Here is an 18,698-nt window from a genome sequence, read left to right as displayed (position 1 = left end):
TTTAAAACTATTGAGTGGAATGATGAATAGATTGTAAGGGAGCTCTGACAGTGAAAAAAAGGAAAGCAGAACAAGTAGAGAAGTGGAAGCTTAGGTTTGAAAGGGCTCAATATAGGCATTGAAATGGGAGACATGAAAATCATCCAATGAAAGCTAGTAAGTACTCTATTTTGAAAGGGTATTTCAATATAATCTTAGTATGGGTGCTGTTCAACAGCTTGCCATGTTTGAAGTAACTTTATGTAATTTTGAACCCAGATTTTGATCTTGTGGCAAGATTGGGAATGCTTTCTAAGATGCTATGAAAATGAACTATTTTTGGTCTATCATAATCTGCCTAATTTCAGCTTGATGACCCAAGCATTGTCATGGCTCTTTACCCATAGAAATTTGTACACAGTCATTGAAATAACACTTCCTCACATCAGATAAGGCTTGTCCATTACCTTTTCGTCAGTGACAAACATTAGATCATCATTTGCCAAAGCATAGTCTTCAGTTACTTGGTACTTCATATCAGAGTACCATTCTTGAGCCACACCAGTTGTATGCTCTTTAAAACAGTCTCCTCAACTGTATCACTTTTATACTCTATCCTTTTTGCAGTAAAGGCTAATGCTCCATTTGCTTTTCTAATTACTTGCTGTGCTTGGATACTAACTTTCCATACGCTCTGTAAAAAGGCACCTGAATCTTTCAAAATATTGGACCTTTTGCTGCAACTAAATGTATATTAACATGAGGTCGGAATTTGGCTTGATGACAATGACCCTAAGAAGCAAAAGAACATTAGAAAACAAGAAAATAGGATTCAGAGTAGGCTACATGTCTTGCCATTGAATGTTCTTCTGTTAGGTTTCAACTCCCTTTGTCTGTTCCTCATGATTCTCGGTACCTTAATTTTTCAAATATTTATTTATCTTAAATCTTTAATATATAAGTCTGTCCAAATGAGGTTACTTTGAGGGAATTCCAGGGTTTTTCCTTGATGAAAATTAAGTGAGATTGCTTGCAAATGTAATTTGGAAAAAGAGCATTCATCCTGTCAATCTGGTATCTGAACAGAAAAACATTTTTTTCATTAACATAAAAGATAGAGGAGTAATAACCAGTAACTAGATTTCAGAAAAATTTTGCTTTGATGCTTTTTTAACATTAAAATTAATTGTTTTAAAACAGGAATAACCTAATCAGAGAGATTGTTGTCTAAGTCTAAATGTACCATTTCATATTTGTTCTATACTTGTCATTGCATAATTTCCAGAGGAAACATGTTCTTGAAATAGATAGATTCTTTGTTATAATTTATAGTCCTATTTTAAAAAGAACTAAAGAAACCTAAATAAAATGATCTGGAACATCTTAATGAAGGGCATATTATCATGTTATTTCTTTGCATATTGTAATTGGCTGTATTTTCCTAAAAGGTTTTTCAAAATGATCCAAACAGAAGAAAATATCAAAGACTTGATAAAAGAACAGAAATGTTGTGCTGTTCTGGCAAGCGGAACCAAGGATGGAAGCCCAAATTCAAAACAGCTGGTACACCAAATTCAACAAGAGGTGTGAATAAAAAAAAAATCATTGTTCTAACGTTGACTCTTCCTGTAAATCCTGATTCTCCTGTTATCAAAAATGTGTCTATCTTTGCCTCCACAGCTCTGACTTGAATGAGAAACTCATTGGGAAACTGTGCCCCTGGTTTTAGATTCTTCCAAGAAACTTTGTGTAAATAACCTTTGAAGCCCCGTCATAATCTTAAATAAGATTGTCTGTTTTCGGAGTCAAGGAATGTTACAGACCTGAAAAGGGCTCTTTGGTCCACTGAGTCTGTCTCAACCATCAAGCACACCAATCCAACATTAACCCCATTTCATTTTCTCCATATTCCTCTCAACCTTCCTCAAATTCACTGATACTTACGCTGCTGCCATTTCAGGCAGCATTGAAGGTCCTTCATTTCTCTGTATAGAAGGATTCTTCATTGCTGTTTCCGTAACAATTGATTTTTGACCAATCAGGGTGGTTAGCCCTGAGCAGAACCCTCGAACCTAGAGGACTGGTGGACCACTCTTAGTCTGACCTGATTAACATGGGTTACTCTTCTAAGAGCCAAAACACAAGGCCCTGACTCCAGCCTGCATAATTCTCAGGATTATTGAGGCACACATGCCTCCAAACCCTATGATAAGGTTGTGGTCCTCTTGGAGCAAATTCACTGATAGAAGCATCCAATTAATGTACCAAACTGCATGGCTTTCAAATGTGGGACAAAGCCAAACACCTGGAGGAAATACTTGTGGTTACAGGAAGAACATGCAAACTCCACACAGGCAGCTTTGCTTGTCAGAATCAAATGTAGATTGCCAGAGCTCTACTCATTATACCATCCCTTCTAAACTCTGAAGAATTAGGACCAACTTTGTTTTGAGGGAGAGTGGAAATTGTAATGACAAGATTATGAATAAGTATGTAGACAGCCATGCAAATTTTAGATACAAAACATTGCTTAACCTAGCATAATGTCAACAAGTATTGAAATAATGATTCAATCATTTGGTGCAAGTTAGATAAGAAATGGGCAGTGGAATATTGGGTGTCCTATTTATGGACAGTAGAATAAGATAGGCAAGTCAGGAATTTATTGCAAAAGTCCAATCTGGAAGCAAGAAAAAAGCATATTTTAAATTATCATCACTGGATAGCTGATGTAGGCCATAAGTTGATCAATGTACTAGAAAGGAAAATGCCCGATCTGAGAAGGGTTGTTAAAGTTCCAAAATGGAGTAGTTTCACTTCTGTAGTTATGAAGACTCTTCTTCGTTATTTAAAAGTTGTTATGGAAAGTGTGGAATTGATGACGACAGAATGAAGTTTGTGGCAGGAACCTTTTCTGTTATTGCGTTGGAAGAAATTTTGTACAAGAGATTTAGTGTGAGGTAAAGTTGAGAGTCATCAGCTAATGTGGAAACCATTGTTAAAATTCTGGATAGTGTTGTCAAAGGGTAGAAGCTAGCTTAGAGATGAGTGAAGGATTGATCCTTTAGAATTAGCAGAGGCAGTGTTGCAGACTGAATGACTTAGCTTTTGATCATATAGAAATTCAATCCACAGTTTTACTCATTTGGTGAGTTGAATAATATAAATAGAGTAAGCAGTTGCCTGAGGCTGGTTTCTTTGAGTATGTAAGTGCCTGTCCATTTTCCCCATTCACTCTCCTGAGATTGCCACTTTCCTCAATCGTACAATAGTTTGACTTTAATTCCTGATTTTAACTTTATCAGTGTCTTGTAAGGGATTTGATCAAATGCCTTCTAGAAGTTTACATATATCATGTAAATCATTTCTACTGGTTTCCCTTTAGAAAATGATTGGACATTGCTTGAATCAATTGAAAACTTTCAAAGCATTTAGTCATTTAATTATAGATAATGATAATAGATAATTATAGATCCCAACAATAGATATTAGGTTAACTGGTTTATAATTCCCTGTTGTTTTTCATACAGTTCTGATAAATGACTGTTACCTGAATTGAGAGAACTTCACATGACTGGAATGATATCCTCATCCCTTAGGATAAAATACTGAATAATGATTACTAATTCAATAAGAACTTAAGTAATCTGTATCTCATGAAATACATCTGTCAAGTATGAAGTGCCGTTAGGTCATTAAAGCCGAGAAAGGAAATGTGACTGATTGAATTGAGATATAAGGCCATAAAACACAGAAGCAGAATCAGGTCACTTAGTCCATCAAGTCTGCTGTGCCATTCAATCATGGCTGATCATTTTTTTCCTCTCCTGAGCCCCACTCCCCAGCCTTCTCCCCATAATCTTTGATGCCATGTCCACCAAGAACCTATCAAGCTCTGCCTTAAATACATCCAACTTCCTGGCCTCAGCTGCCTGTGGTAACAAATTCCATAAATTCACCACCCTCTGGATAAGTATGTTGAACTAGCAATTTGTTAATGAGGCACTGGCAAATGAAATAGCAATATTCTCCAGCCAAAGCTCCTCCTGTAACATTGCGAGATAATTTTGCCTGTGTTGTCTTAAAAGTACCTTTCATTGGATTCTCCTGGCACAACCTATCTTCCCTAGGCAACACTAGATGGAGATTCTTGCCAGGTAAAACTTTAACTGAATTTCATATTTGTTCTATACTGCACCAACATTCTCTAATTTCCACCCAAAGCTACGAATCCTCAATTCCAAGCATCAGCATTGGCACCCTGTCTTGCGACCCCATGATCCATCCCTTTTTTGCCCTGCACCACTGACTTTTCTCAGTTTAACCATTTCCAGTTTCCTGATGCTTTCTTTTCCACCAAACACCATTCAAAGATTGTTGGGTGCTTAATTTTTTGCACTACCATTTAAATACTCCTGTCAAACAACAAGGATACAACATTTAACACTAAATTGTTAGATTATTTATTTTCGATTATTTCAGGAACTGAATATAAAGGAGAGGTCAGTTTTGATGCGACTTGAAGAAGATGTAAAAAGTGAATTTAATCTGGAAAAGAGAAGAAGGAAAGCTAAGGAGGAGAGAGCAAGAAAGGTAAGTTTCAGTACATGATTTTCTGGTGTGTGTGCTTCTCTGCGTAAAGGTGTTAATCTAAGTTTAAGGATGAAAAAGATTTCTGATCCACTGTCAAGTGTATTCATCTTACTCTCTATTGCCCCTCATGCCACTGGTGCTTAGGGTAGCAATGAAGGTCCTCCATCTCTGGCGGTGTTCTAGGCTTCCTGCATCATGTTAGTAGCTTTAAAGTTTTCACTACTGTCAGTCATGCATGTTTTGGTGGAGAATACCATTGCACTCTGATGTAGAAGAATTCTTCATTGCTGTTTACCTAACAGTTTTGTTTTACCATTTAGGGTTGTTCACCATGAGTTGAACTCCCGAACCTGAAAAACCAGTGGATCATTCTTAGTCTCGCCTTGACCCTTTGACCTGTTTGGCATGGGTAATCCTATCAAGAGCCAAAACATATCTCTCTGGGTCCATGAGGCACACAAGCCTCCAAACCATGAGAAGGTTGTGGTCCTCTTAGAGAAAGTATTTTTATAGTTGATGAAAATAAATTTAGTTTCTTACTCAAGATGACACCTTACAGCATTAACACTAGCGGTGAAGACTGGGCTTAGAATAGTGTTGTTTGTTTTCAGTGCTGTGCAGCAGAATTACTCTAATTTGCAATGTTATTTAAGGCACACTTGCAGCATGACTCATGATATTTGAGAAATTAAAATATTTCAATAAATATAAATATCACATTTCTATCTAAAGCGAATTATATATGATGGTATATTATATCTTTATAGAGGCAAGAATCATTTGAAAGGAAGATGGACTACCAAATTCAAAAACTCCATGAGTTTATTGAACGACAAGAACAGTATGAAAGATGTAGAGGGGAAGGTGGTGAACGTGGAGGTGGTGAACCCAGAGTTAAAAAAGGTAACAAAGTCTTTTTACTTCTCTTTAGTTTACTCACCTTTCTCTGTTATCAGGTTCAAAAGTGTTGTGATATATTAAGACCATAAGACATAGGAGCAGAATTAGGCCATTTGGCACATTGAGTCTGCTCTGCCATTTAATCATGGCTGTTCCTTTTTCCCTCTCCTCAGCCCCACTCCCAGCCTTCTCTCTGTAACCTTCGATCTTGTAACCAATCAAGAACCTATCAAGCTCTGCCTTAAATATACCCAACAACCTGGTCTCCAAAGTTGCCTGTGGTAACAAATTCCACAAATTCCCCACCCCCTGGCTAAATAAATTTCTCTGCATCTCTGTTTTAAATCCATCCTGTTTTAAATGGATACCCCTCTATCCTGAGGCCGTGACCTCTTGTTCTAGACTCCCCATCATGGGAAACATCCTTTCCACATCTCCTCTGTTTAGGCCTTACAAAATTTGAAAGGTTTCAGTGATATCTCCCTTCATTCTTTCAAGTTCCAGCAAGTACAGACTCAGACCTATCAGACCCTCGTATGATAAGCCTTTCATTCCTGGACTCATCATTGTGAAACTCCTCTGAAGCCGCTCTAATGCCAGCACATCTTTTCTAAGATAAAAAGCCCAAAACTGTTCACAATTCTCAAGGTGAGGCCTCACCAGTGCCTTAAAATAGCATTATCTTTGATTTTTTGTGACTAGTTTGTGAATTACTGAGGAATACTTATAACTTCAATACAAACATACTTTTGCATTTTTCTGTTTATTAGTTGAGAATAATTTCTGTTCAAATTAAAATGGCAACTGAGTAAAATCTGAACAGTCAAGAAAATGTTTATACTCTGGCAAGTATAAACATGACAAGAATTAATGAGCATAAACAATGTGCTGGAGGAACTCAAATGAGTCATGCAGCATCTGTGGGAGGAAGGAAATTGTCAATATTTTGGGTCAAATTTCTTTAATAGGACCCAGAATATTGATGACAACTTTCCTTCCATGGATGCTGCATGACCCACTGAGCTTCTCCAGCACATTATTTGTTGCTCCAGATTCCAGTATCTGTCGTCCTGTGTATGCAGACTGAAGTGTGTAATATTCTTCAGTCATTCGTGTGGTGTATCATTGACAGTATCAGCCCTCTCCATATTTTGATTTTTTTGTAGAATATATGTAAATATATGTCACAAAGTCAATGCTAGACTACTTGAATAGATCATGGATAGCAGTGGCATATTTCATTTCTTGAAGAATATTTGAGGATCAGAGCATTCTTAAACCAATCCAGAAGTTTCCTGGATACACTGGCCTTGAGAAAGTAATAGGAAGCTGCCATTTTGAATTAATGAATCCATGCTGTAAAAGTTGTCCCGCAATTCCATTGGATAGTGAATACCAGCATTTGAACTCGGTGACAGTGAAAGCATGGTGATACATTTCCAGGTCAGAAGTGAGCTACTTAGAAGGGAACTTCTAGACATCAAATTTCCTTATGTATACACCTTTTTCTTTTTTTGGTCCTAGGGATTTATAGTTTCAGAAATGTTGCTAAGGAAGTCCTAGAAAATTGTTGCCATGTCCTTTGTAAATGTTGCATTCATCAATCATGCTGTGCCTGTGATGGAAGGGTTAAATGTTTAGAGGGTTGAATGGGATCTGGGATCAGCCATGGTTGAATGGCGGAGCAGACTCGATGGGCTGAGTGGCCTAATTCTGCTCCTATGTCTTATGGTCTTATGGGAGAAATGAGATACAGGTGGCCCCCATTTTTTGAACGTTTGCTTTACGACAGCTCGCTGTTACAAAAGACCTACATTCGTACCTGTTTTCGCTAACCAAAGAGAATTTTCGCTTTTACGAAAAAAAGACGCCCGCTTTATACGTGTGTTTACCCCAAGAAAGACTACAATGACTGTGAAACCTTGTGTGGGCAGTTGTTTGTGCATGTGTGTACGTGCGTACGCATGTACGTATGTATGTGTGTACGTGCGTAGGTGTGTGCGTGCTAATTTTTTTTCTCCAAATTGATTTTGGCTCGCTCCCTTCCTGAGTTTGATAGGTGAAACTACACCGTACATACAATATTTCTACTTTATATAGGGTGTATATTTATCATATCATTCCTGCTTTTACTATATGTTAATGTTATTTTAGGTTTTATGTGTTATTTGGTTTGATCTGGTAGGTTATTTTTTGGGTCTGGGAATGCTCAAAAAGTTTTCCCATATAAATTAATGGTAATTGCTTCTTCACTTTACAACATTCCGGCTTACAAACGGTTTCATAGGAACACTATACCTTCAGATAGCGGGGTAAACCTGTACAGTATTTTCATGCATTATCTGCTTGAGAACTAAGTTGCCTTCAGATAGAAGAACAACATCTGAAACTCATAAAATAAATTTCTAATTTTCAGCATCATATTTTCCTTTATTTTGAAGTAACAGGAATGCAGAAGTGAATATGGATAGTACTGGTTAATGATGATTCCCCAAATTATTCAAACACACAGTGCCAGTAACCTTCAGGAAAGTAAAAAGAGGGGGAATGGAATTGAGGGAATTGCTTTGCAGAAAGCTTTCCCAGTTCTGGTGGGCTAAAGAATCTTCTTTTTCGGTTGTCTTATATCCGTAAGATTTGACTAGAAATTTACATCAGTAGTGGAAAAGAATCCTGGTAGAAATGAAGTCGGGATCAAGTCTCTGAAAAATGTTGAGTAAATATGGTGCCTGTGAGATCAAGCTGATTTTTCTAGAGCTAGATTTAAGAGTAGTTGAAAGAAGGACAAGGAAAATTATGGCAAAATCAGTCAGAGGAGCTGCTGGGAGACAATGTTAAGCTACTGGATAGCATTAATGAAAATGATGCTGAGTATTTTGATGTGTATTTACCAATCTTTAGTTATGTTTCAGATGCCTTGTCATGACTGTATATTTTCTTGTATAGGAGCATCCAAAAAATTGAAGAAAACTGATTCAAGATGTTTAGATGACAAGTGGGCCCGACTATCCAGAGGTAAAATAACTGAGCGGGTCATGAAATATCTAAGGGAGGAAAGAAATTATTGATGTTTGGGTTGAAACCTTGCATCAGGGACAGTATTTTGTTGTTAGCTATTGCCAAGAAAATTTTTAATTTTATTTTCATATTCTAGCCTAAGTGGGACATATCCATGTTGGAAGTTTTCAGAATTGTGATTACTTTGCTTTATGACATTTAGGTTCACTTCAGATGACTTGGTAATTTGCTAATAGCTCAGGTGAATCACGTATTTTGAGTTGATGTTCCTTTTTGCAGGCTATAACATATAATGTTATCACCTTTGATGCAATACTGTGAAATAACTCCTACAACACATAGCTTCTGGGACTACTTAATTCTGGGAATTAATTAATGGATTAATCAATTAAACTCAGCATTTATTTTAAATATGCTTTTGAATTGACCTGAAGCTTTATGAGGATAGTTAAGTAATAGAGATTAATTTTCCAACTTAACTCTTAAGAACATTAATTAATTTCTTGACACTTTAACTGCCTTCTTTTATGGTAGCATTGATCAGACCCCACTTGGAATATTGCGAGCAGTTTTAGGTCCCTTATCTAAGGAAAGATGTGCTGGCATTGGAGAGGGTACAAAGGATGTTCACTAGAATGATTTCAGAAATGAAAGGGTTAGCATACGAGGAGTGCTGGATCACTCTGGGTCTGTATTCTCTGGAGTTTGGAAGAATGACAGGGGATCTCATTGAGAGTTAACAAATCTTGAAAGGCCTAGGCAGAGTTGACATGAAGGCGATGTTTCCTATGGTGGATGAGTCTAGGACGAGAGGGGTCAGCCTCAGAATGGAGGGATATCCATTTAGAACAGAGTTGAGAAGGAATTTCTTTAAATGGAAAAGCTGTGCTGATTTATCCCTGATGATCTAATTCATTACATTGCACCCAATCCAGAATTGCCTTTTCCCTTGTGGATTCAACCCCAAGCTGCTTGAAAAATCTATCTGTCAGGCATTCTGCAAATTTCTTCTCCTAGGATCCGGCATCAACCTGATTTTCCCAATCTACCTGCATATTGAAATCCCCCATGACTGTCATAACATTGCCCATTTTACATGTCTTTTCTAGCTCCCACTGTAATTTGTATCCCACATCCTAGCTACTGTCCAGAAGCCTGTATATAACTCACATCAAGGTCCTTTTACTCTTGCAGTTTCTTAACTCTACTCACAAGGATTCTACATATTCTGACCCAATGTCATCTACTTCTAAGGTTTCAATTTCATTTTTTACCCAACGAAGCCACCCCATCCCCTCTGCCTACCTGTCTGCCCTTTATATACAATGTGTATCCTTGGATATTAAGCTTCCAACCTTTTTTCAGCCATGACTCAGTGATGCCAACAATGTCATTTTTGCCAATCTTTAACTGCACCATAAGCAGCCTGAGATCCAGCTCATCAGTCCCTGGAGAATCATTTACCTTCACATCCATCATCTCAGCTAATACTTCTTCCTTTTTAATGTTAACATGTTCTAGAATATGCCCATTCTTCTCCATGATATCTGCACCAAAAATGCCTTTCTCCTTTCAAAGGAAGCCTCAGCCACGCTCTCTCGCTCCTCACAGATTACTCCTTTGGTCTCCAAGATGGCCTATTCTCTCATTGCTTGCCCTCCATATAATGCTTTAATTTTAAAGTTATAGAAAAGACAAACTACTGTTTAACTAAGTAACAAATTAGATATTTAAATGAAATATGTAATTAGATCACTACCAAAAAAACTGTATATTGGTTCCCAATAGTTATTAATAGGGGAATTCATCCTGTGTACACTACTGTATTAGTTTGATTGACAGTAATTTAACAAAATCACTGCAGGTACCTAGTGCAAATAATGGACTACCTTCAAACAATGCTTTCAATGATTGTATTTTCAAAATCTTCATTTTCATTGCAACATTCAAGGTGATTGATGATACCTTCAAATTCTTTGTAGTTCCTGTTGAAGTAGAGAAATTGTTTCATTTTTGCTCACAGCCTTTGCTGGCATCTCCAAGCCTGAATGTTTGAAACCGCAGTGAACAAAATGGTTCTAACTTGTCTTACTGCGTATTTCTTGCCAACTATCAGTGACAAAAATCATTGTTTTTGAACACAAACACTCACAACTTACACTATTTAAAACTAAACATGGTGTAGTTTTTGACAGCCACACAAGTGCATGCTATTGACGGTAGTTAGAAACTGTTCAGAAACAGTCTTCTGTCCAGTTAAGGCATAGTGTACCAAATAAACAAAGCGAAAGCAGACCAAAATTGGAGAAATGTCCAAGAATACAGTTATTTAGAAATAGTTATGTCATCTGCTGTTCTAGCTTTGTGTCATCCGTTGGACAGACTAATCTCTATCAATACAATTACTATAGCAAGCATATCTGCAGATGCTGGTATGTTTTGTATGTTCTCCCTGTGTATGGAATATACTATTATTTCTTGCCTTACCTTGAAATTTCTGTCTCTAACTCGTTTCTTCAATACACAAATTTCTGTTAAAGTTCTTAACCAGAAATTATTTCTCAGCACAGAGTTACGGAATAATCTTTTATATTGATAGATACAAAGGTTTTTGATAAACTGCATGAAAATTGGAAAAAAATACTTTAAAATATCTAAACTATAATTTCATTTGCATTACAATACCTGTTCCTTGATTTCCATCATTTGTAGCCATGCACTTTAAATGCATATTCTTTTTTATCAGATCATTTTAAATAACACATGTTTCATCTGTGAAACTTTATCCTGCATAGCTGGGAATTATATTTTAGGAATAACATCAGTCTAATTTTATCTGTGTTCTTCTTGATTGCCTCAAGGAATCTGTATCTAAAGAGTTCTTTAGAGAATCATTATTCTTAGCTTTTCTAAGAATTCCAACTAATTCGTAAAAGTTCTTCCAAATATCTAAATTTTGTTACAGATTTGAGATTTGTTTCTTTCCAGGTGAATGCGCAATAATCCCTGAAGGTCAATTCGCAGTGGTTCAAGAAAGGAAGCAAATGCAAGTTCCAACAAAACCAATGGTGTGTTTAAATTATTTTGTTATTATATAATTTTGCATAATTGTGTGGGTATTAAAACTGGTAAATAACTATTATAAAATCAGTATGTTGTATCAAGTTAAAATTACTTATGGAAATGTTACAAAAAGTCATGCCCATACTGTTGCATTTGTGTAATCGAGCTTTTGTGTAAAAAGGCGTAATCACATATTTTGGACACAGAAGCTTTTGAAAGCTTTGTTGTCATTTAAGGTTTCATAACCATGTCATATTTGCAATTGAATTTTCCTGGGATCTTTGTTGTTTGTAATATATATATATATAAATGATTTGGATGACAATAAACATGATCTGATTAGTAAGTTTGCAGACAACACAAAACTCATAAAGTCATAGATAGAGAAGAATGATGTCTAAGCATTCAGCAGGGCATCGTTTAGGTGGGTAGAGATGGGATTTTATCAAGACAAGTGTGATTTGGTCCTCTTTGAGAAGTCAAATTCTGTAGACTGTGTAAATGGTATTGACCTTCAGAATAATAATGTGCAAAGAGAGCTGGAGTACATGTATAAAGCTCCTGGGGTTTTGACAGAAATTTTAGCATCTCAATTCACCACAGGGAAGGTCCTGAAAAACTGGAGGATACACAGGTGGATAGGGTAGGGAAGAAGGCATTTAATAAGCCTGTCATCATAGACTGAAGCATTAATTATACAATGTTGCAGCTATACAATACATAGTTTAAACTGCACTTGGAGTATTATGTACAGTTCTGATTGCAACGCCATAAGAAGGATGAGGTAGCAATAGTGAGACTGTAGAAGAGATACATCACATTGTTGCCTGGAATTGGGGGTTGTAGTTACAAGGAGAGATCGGAGAGATTAGATATATTCTCACTGGAACATAGGAGATTGAGCAGTGACCTTCTTAAAGTTCATAAAATAATGAGGGTTGCAGAGAGGATAGATAGGCAGAATCTCCTCCCAGGGCAAGGGAGTCTAGAAGTGGAAATCACAGTTTTAATGTGAGAGGGGAGAAATTGAAGACATCTGAGGGGTAGGTGCTTCAGGATAAAGGATAATGAGTATCTGGAAGAAGCTTTCAGAGAAGGTAAAATTGACAGCATTTAAAAGGTATTTAGACAGATACTTGGATAGATAAGGCACAGAAGAATGCAGGCCTGATACAAGCAAATGGATTGGTATAGATGGGCACCAATGTGGCAAGGTGGGATAAAGAGCCCATTTCTGTCCTCAATGATTCTGTATATATAATTTTTAAACTCTTGTCAAAATGCCCTTTCTGCCGACTACTTGATAGAAAATAAATCAAACATTTGTGTATGTGAAATAAACAACTTGTTATATTTTAAATTTTGTTAAAGTGTTAATAGACACCATATCATTTGCACAACTTTCATTTTTGATCACCCATGCAAATCCATTTTACAATCCTTGAAAGGGGTAGGAGCCTCATTATTGTACGTATGACTCCATGTAATATTAACCATTCACTAACCCATGTGTATGTTTTTGGGGTCTACTAAGTTAAATTTGGTAATACTGCAGAAGACTCAAAAATGTTAAGTGCTAAGATCATATTAATACCAAAGAAGAGAAGAGTGTTCCTTTGAATTCAAAAAGAAGAAAGATATTGGCTAGTGGCTGACCTTCTGATTGTAATATCCTGCTTGGTATAACCTTACTCACAGCCATGTTACCTTCCTATTATCCTATATTACTCTTCCTTGGGGATAATGAGATGTATTGGTGTCTGTTTGAGGTCCACAGCCTGTTCAAAGTATTTTCAGGACACCCAGGCTTTGAAATAGATTGGACCTCTGGACTGACCATGCTAGGCATCCGGCTCTTGTGCTGTGATTACTTGATTATTGATAGTTAGAATATACCACATTTAATTAAATTTGTAAGCTGTAAATAACTTGAAAATATGAATGTATTGTATTTATGCCATTATAAGTATGTTCTACTGATGTACAGTAACTAATAGTAAGTCCTAAATAAAATGATTACAATGTTTGATTTTTATTGTGATTTTCTTCCCTGTACAGATGACCTTAGAAGAACTAAACAGATTGATTCAAAACATAATTGCATTTGTTGTAGGAGTATTGACCAGTATCATATATCCAGCACTTCAAAAGTATGAAGAAATTAAGTCAGATCTCGATAAAAGTCAAGGTATCTCTGAGGATTCAGATTCCACACAGCAGCAAATTCCTCAGATTCCTACCAAAGGGCCTCAATTCATCGATAGTAAAATTGGTACTGAAAAAATTGAATTGTCTGAAAAACAAATTGGAACTGAACTGCTTGAAATGTCTGAAAAGGGAATTGAAACAGAATTACTGGAATTATCTGAAAAGGAAATTGAAACCGAATTACTTGGAACGTCTGATAAAGAAGTTGAAACTGATTTACTTGAACTGCCTGAAAAAACTATGAAATCTAATTTAATTGCATTATCTGAAATGGGAATGGAAACTGATTTAATTTCATTATTGGAAAAGGATGTGGAAACTGATTTACTTGAACTGTCTGACAAGGAAATTGCAACTGATTTACTTGAACTGTCTGACAAGGAAATTGAAACTGATTTAATTGAAGAGATTGGAACTGAGATGAAAACAAAAGAAATTCAGAATTCCGAAAAGGAAGTTGAAACTGATATAATTGAAGTCAATGAAAAGAAAGTTGGCACTGAAAAGGAAGACTTCCCTATAAGTGGAGAATCTGGTGAGAGCCGGATATCTGAGGAGATTGAGGAATCTGAGTCAGGGGAAAGTGAAGAATCTGTTGAAAGCCAGGAATCCACTGAGTGTGAAGACTATCCTGAGGTTGAAGAGACTGTGGAGCCCCAAGATTCTGACAAGAGACCAGGAAGCATTTTAAGCCTAGTTTCTGCCAAAGACCAAGAAGATACTCAAAGCCCAATACCTGGTAAAGATCAAGATATTGGTGAAAGCCAAGAAGCTGCCGAAAGCCTGGAAGCTGCCAAAAGCCTGGAAGCTGCCGAAAGCCAGGAAGCTGCCGAAAGCCAGGAAGCTGCCGAAAGCCAGGAAGCTGCCGAAAGCCTGGAAGCTGCCGAAAGCCAGGAAGCTGCCGAAAGCCTGGAAGCTGCCGAAAGCCAGGAAGCTGCCGAAAGCCAGGAAGCTGCCGAAAGCCAGGAAGCTGCCAAAAGCCAGGAAGCTGCCGAAAGCCTGGAAGCTGCCGAAAGCCTGGAAGCTGCCGAAAGCCTGGAAGCTGCTGAAAGCCAAATGACCAGTGAAGATCAAGAAACTGCTGAGAGCCAAGGAATTACTGAAGAAGAAGAAGAGGAAGAAGAAGAAGAAGCAACTGATGACCAAGATATTGCTGAAGGCGGACTTGCCAAAGACCAAAAAATGTCTGAAAGCCTAAGTATTGCTGAAGCCCAAGAAGCTGCAGAAGATCAAGATCCCACTGAAAGCGAAGGAGCTGCCAAAGAATCTGTTACTTCCAAAGATACTGATGTTGAAATTCAAGATGTTGGTGAAATACAAAGTCTCATTGAAAGCCGGCATTCCTCCATAAGCCAAACTTCTTTAGCAAGTGAAACTCAAGCCATTATACACATACAGGATGACACAGAAAAGCCAGATTTAACTGAAAATATGTCAACTGGTCAGATTTCTCCATCAGAGATCAGTGACATTGCTGATGAAATGATCAATGATGCCATTATATCTGTTAATGAAGATCCCCTAAGTTCACCTATGAAACTACTGCCCTCACTGAATTACCTTTGTGAAGTTTTAAGTAAATGTCATGAAAAGGTGGATGTGGATAAGAGAGATGTTCTGTCTATTTGCAAATCACAAATACTTCCAGCAGCTGAAAATGTTTTAAGAGTAAGTCTAGAAAAATTAACAGCAGAACACCCTCATCTGGTATATATCCTCACTGGTTTTCCCAGTACACAAAAGACAAATGTGAATTCCAGGAAATTAATTTTCAGTTGCAAAGTCCATTGCCTTGCCATTGATATTGTAAATAATGTTCTTCAAAATCTGCATTGTATTCTCACGGGTGATGTTATTAATACTATCTTAAAATCTAAACCAACAACCTCAGGTTTATATGATAAAGATAATGGAACAGTTAAAAATGACCAGGTTCCTAGTTTGGAAACTAAAGCAACAAGTCCCAAAAGTGATGATCTTTGCCTGAATAATATAGAACAAGAGTTTTCCAGGCCATATGTACATAAAATTTGTTTGAGAACTACGGAGGAACTTCCTAAAATAACTTCAGAATTACAATGCTCCAAAATATTCAGCATTATTGAAAGCATGAATAAGTTTGTATCAACAAGAGTTGAGGCTGTCACTTCTCCCAAAATGAAACCAGTTTTTTGCACTGATTCTCCTGTACCACAATGTGAAAGCCCAGTAATAGATTTCAGTGAGGATGCTCGGAAAATAGTAACCCACATCCTCAAAGCAATACATAATGAAGTAAAAATAAAAGCAGTCAAAAGACTTAAATGTGGAACCGATATCTCTCTGCTAAAAGAATCTATGTTAGTAGATGAAATACTTGATGCAATTTTGAATGCTCTTAGTGGTAAACGTCCTGAGGATTTCACTAAACTAAAAGTGCAGAGAAGAGTAAAGCCTAAAGCATCAGGTGAGTCCATGGAGATCCCAGAAACAAAGCCGAAACCATCAGCTGGTCCTATGAAAATCCCGGAAACAAAGCCGAAACCATCAGCTGGTCCGATGAAAATCCCGGAAACAAAGCCTAAACCATCAGCTGGTCCTATGAAAATCCCAGAAACAAAGCCCAAGTCATCAGCTGGTCCTGTGAAAATCCCAGAAACAAAGCCTAAACCATCAGCCGGTCCTGAGGAGATCCCAAAAACAAAACCTAAACTGAAAAAAAAACATATAAAGACCCCTGAGCAAATGATTTCCACACCCAAAAGTGAAACACTTCCTGCTGTCAATATTCCTGGAATGGTTATTTATCCACAGATGGAGGAAGTTAGTGATATCTCATCCACTAAAAGCCCACCAGTACAAAAGCCACAGATTGACACCAAACCCGAGGAACCAAAGAAAGATAAAAAACTCCCAAGTACATCCAGAAGAGATTCCAAGCTACCAAATCAACATGATCTTAACGAGGAGGAACTTACTTATAAACCAAAAGATATTCCTGAGGGAAGCTTGTTAGAAAAATTGTTCAAGAAGTCTGAGGGAACTTCAACATCTGATCTTTATCCTGAAAGAAAACTAAAAGAGGTACAAACCCTGCCCCATAAATGTTTTACCAAAGACAAAAAAATACAAACAAAATATAAAAAAGACAAACAACCGCAGACAGGCAAAAACCTAAAACACCAAAAAATAAAGGATGCACAACAAACAAGCAAAGACACCAGTTTGATAGACAAAGAATCAAAACTGCCAGATAAAGACAGAGAACAAAAAAAATCCTTATCTGCATCTGACACTAAACTATTACCAGACAAAGAAACAGCATCTCTACCAGACCAGGAATCGACAGTAACACTGGACAAGCAATCAGCTCATCCAACAGATAAAGAGTCAGCACTTTTATTAGATGAACAATTGACAATGCAACTGGAAAAGAAATCAACAGATGAGGAATTGGCATCAGTGCCAGAAAAAGAGTCAACATCTTTACCTGAGAAGGAATCAATGCTTCTAGCCGATACAGAATCTGCTGCAGTAGCAGACGAGGAATCAATACCATTACTAGCCAGGGAATCAGCTTCACTCACAGATAGGGAGTCAGCAACACTGACAGACAAGGAGGCAGCAGCATTACCAGTGAAGGAATCAGCTCCACCAACAGACAAGGAGTCAGCCAAGGATTCGGCTCCAGAAATAGATAAGGAGTTAGCACCATCATCAGCCAAGGAATTAGCTACAGAGATAGATAAGGAGTCATTGCCATTACCAGCCGAGGAATCCATTCCACCAACAGACAAGGAGTCGGCACTGTTATCAGCCAAAGTATCAGCTCCAGAAATAGATAAGGAGTTAGCACCATCATCAGCCAAGGAATCAGCTACAGAGATAGATAAGGAGTCAGCACCGTTATCAGCCAAGGAATCAGCTCGAGAAGTAGATAAGGAGTTAGCACCATCATCAGTCAAGGAATCCATTCCACCAACAGACAAGGAGTCGGCACTGTTATCAGCCAACGAATCAGCTCCAGAAATAGATAAGGAGTTAGCACCATCATCAGCCAAGGAATCGGCTCCAGAAGTAGATAAGGAGTTAGCACCATCATCAGCCAAGGAATCGGCTCCAGAAGTAGATAAGGAGTTAGCACCATCATCAGCCAAGGAATCGGCTCCAGAAGTAGATAAGGAGTTAGCGCCATCATCAGCCAAGGAATCGGCTCCAGAAGTAGATAAGGAGTTAGCACCATCACCAGCCAAGGAATCACCTCCACCAACAGACAAAGAGTTAGCACAGTTACCAACCAAGGAATCAGCTCTATCAATAGACAAGAATACAGTACCATTATCAGCCAAGGAATCAACTCCACAGACATATAAGGAGTCAGCACCATTACCAGCCAAGGAATCAGCTCCACCAACAGTCAAGGAAACAGCACCACTAATGGACAAGGAATCAGCATTAAAAGCAGAAAAAGTATCAGCACAATTACCAGAAAAGCAATCAGCTGTGCCACCACCAAGGGAGTCAGATGTTCTATTGGAGAAGAGGAAAACATCTCTATCCAGTGAAGCATCAACAGCAAGCAAAGAAGCAAAACAACCACCAGACAAAGAATCAAAACAACAAATGGATAAAGGACTAAAGCAACAAATAGAGAAAGGATCAAAACAAATACCAGACCACGACACAAAAACTCCAAAAGTCAAAGACAAAAGAAGACATTCAAAAGTGTTATCTGAGCCACTCCCTGATCTTAATCCAGTGCTAATCAAGGCAGTATCTCAGGTAATTGTGGGTCTTATTTTGGACAGATTTGGCTTATCAGAAGGAAAAGAAGCTCGGGAGCATTTGGGGAAAAAACGACGGAGTTCAGGTAAAGTTATTTTCTTAAACCATATATTAAAGGGTTCGTTAAGATCAAGAAGTTTAGAAATGATAGGAATAAAAATATAGCAGTTAAT

At 37.6% G+C, this 18,698-nt stretch overlaps 1 protein-coding gene across 1 annotated transcript in view; it reads left to right on the top strand.

Moving 5' to 3' along the window:
• Nucleotides 1–18,698, top strand: part of LOC132398151 (uncharacterized) — a 79,223-nt gene that overhangs the window by 22,678 nt on the left and 37,847 nt on the right. The window contains exons 6-11 of the mRNA XM_059977198.1: nt 1,428–1,563; nt 4,462–4,572; nt 5,340–5,475; nt 8,419–8,487; nt 11,479–11,558; nt 13,612–18,610. Coding sequence (XP_059833181.1) covers nt 1,428–1,563; nt 4,462–4,572; nt 5,340–5,475; nt 8,419–8,487; nt 11,479–11,558; nt 13,612–18,610 — 5,531 coding nt within the window. The remainder of the gene's footprint in view (nt 1–1,427; nt 1,564–4,461; nt 4,573–5,339; nt 5,476–8,418; nt 8,488–11,478; nt 11,559–13,611; nt 18,611–18,698) is intronic.

The sequence above is a fragment of the Hypanus sabinus genome, chromosome 8, assembly GCF_030144855.1.
Source record: "Hypanus sabinus isolate sHypSab1 chromosome 8, sHypSab1.hap1, whole genome shotgun sequence".
NCBI classification, from domain to species: domain Eukaryota; kingdom Metazoa; phylum Chordata; class Chondrichthyes; order Myliobatiformes; family Dasyatidae; genus Hypanus; species Hypanus sabinus.
Note: the sequence above shows the minus strand (reverse complement) of the source record. Positions and strands in the feature narration are given on the sequence as shown.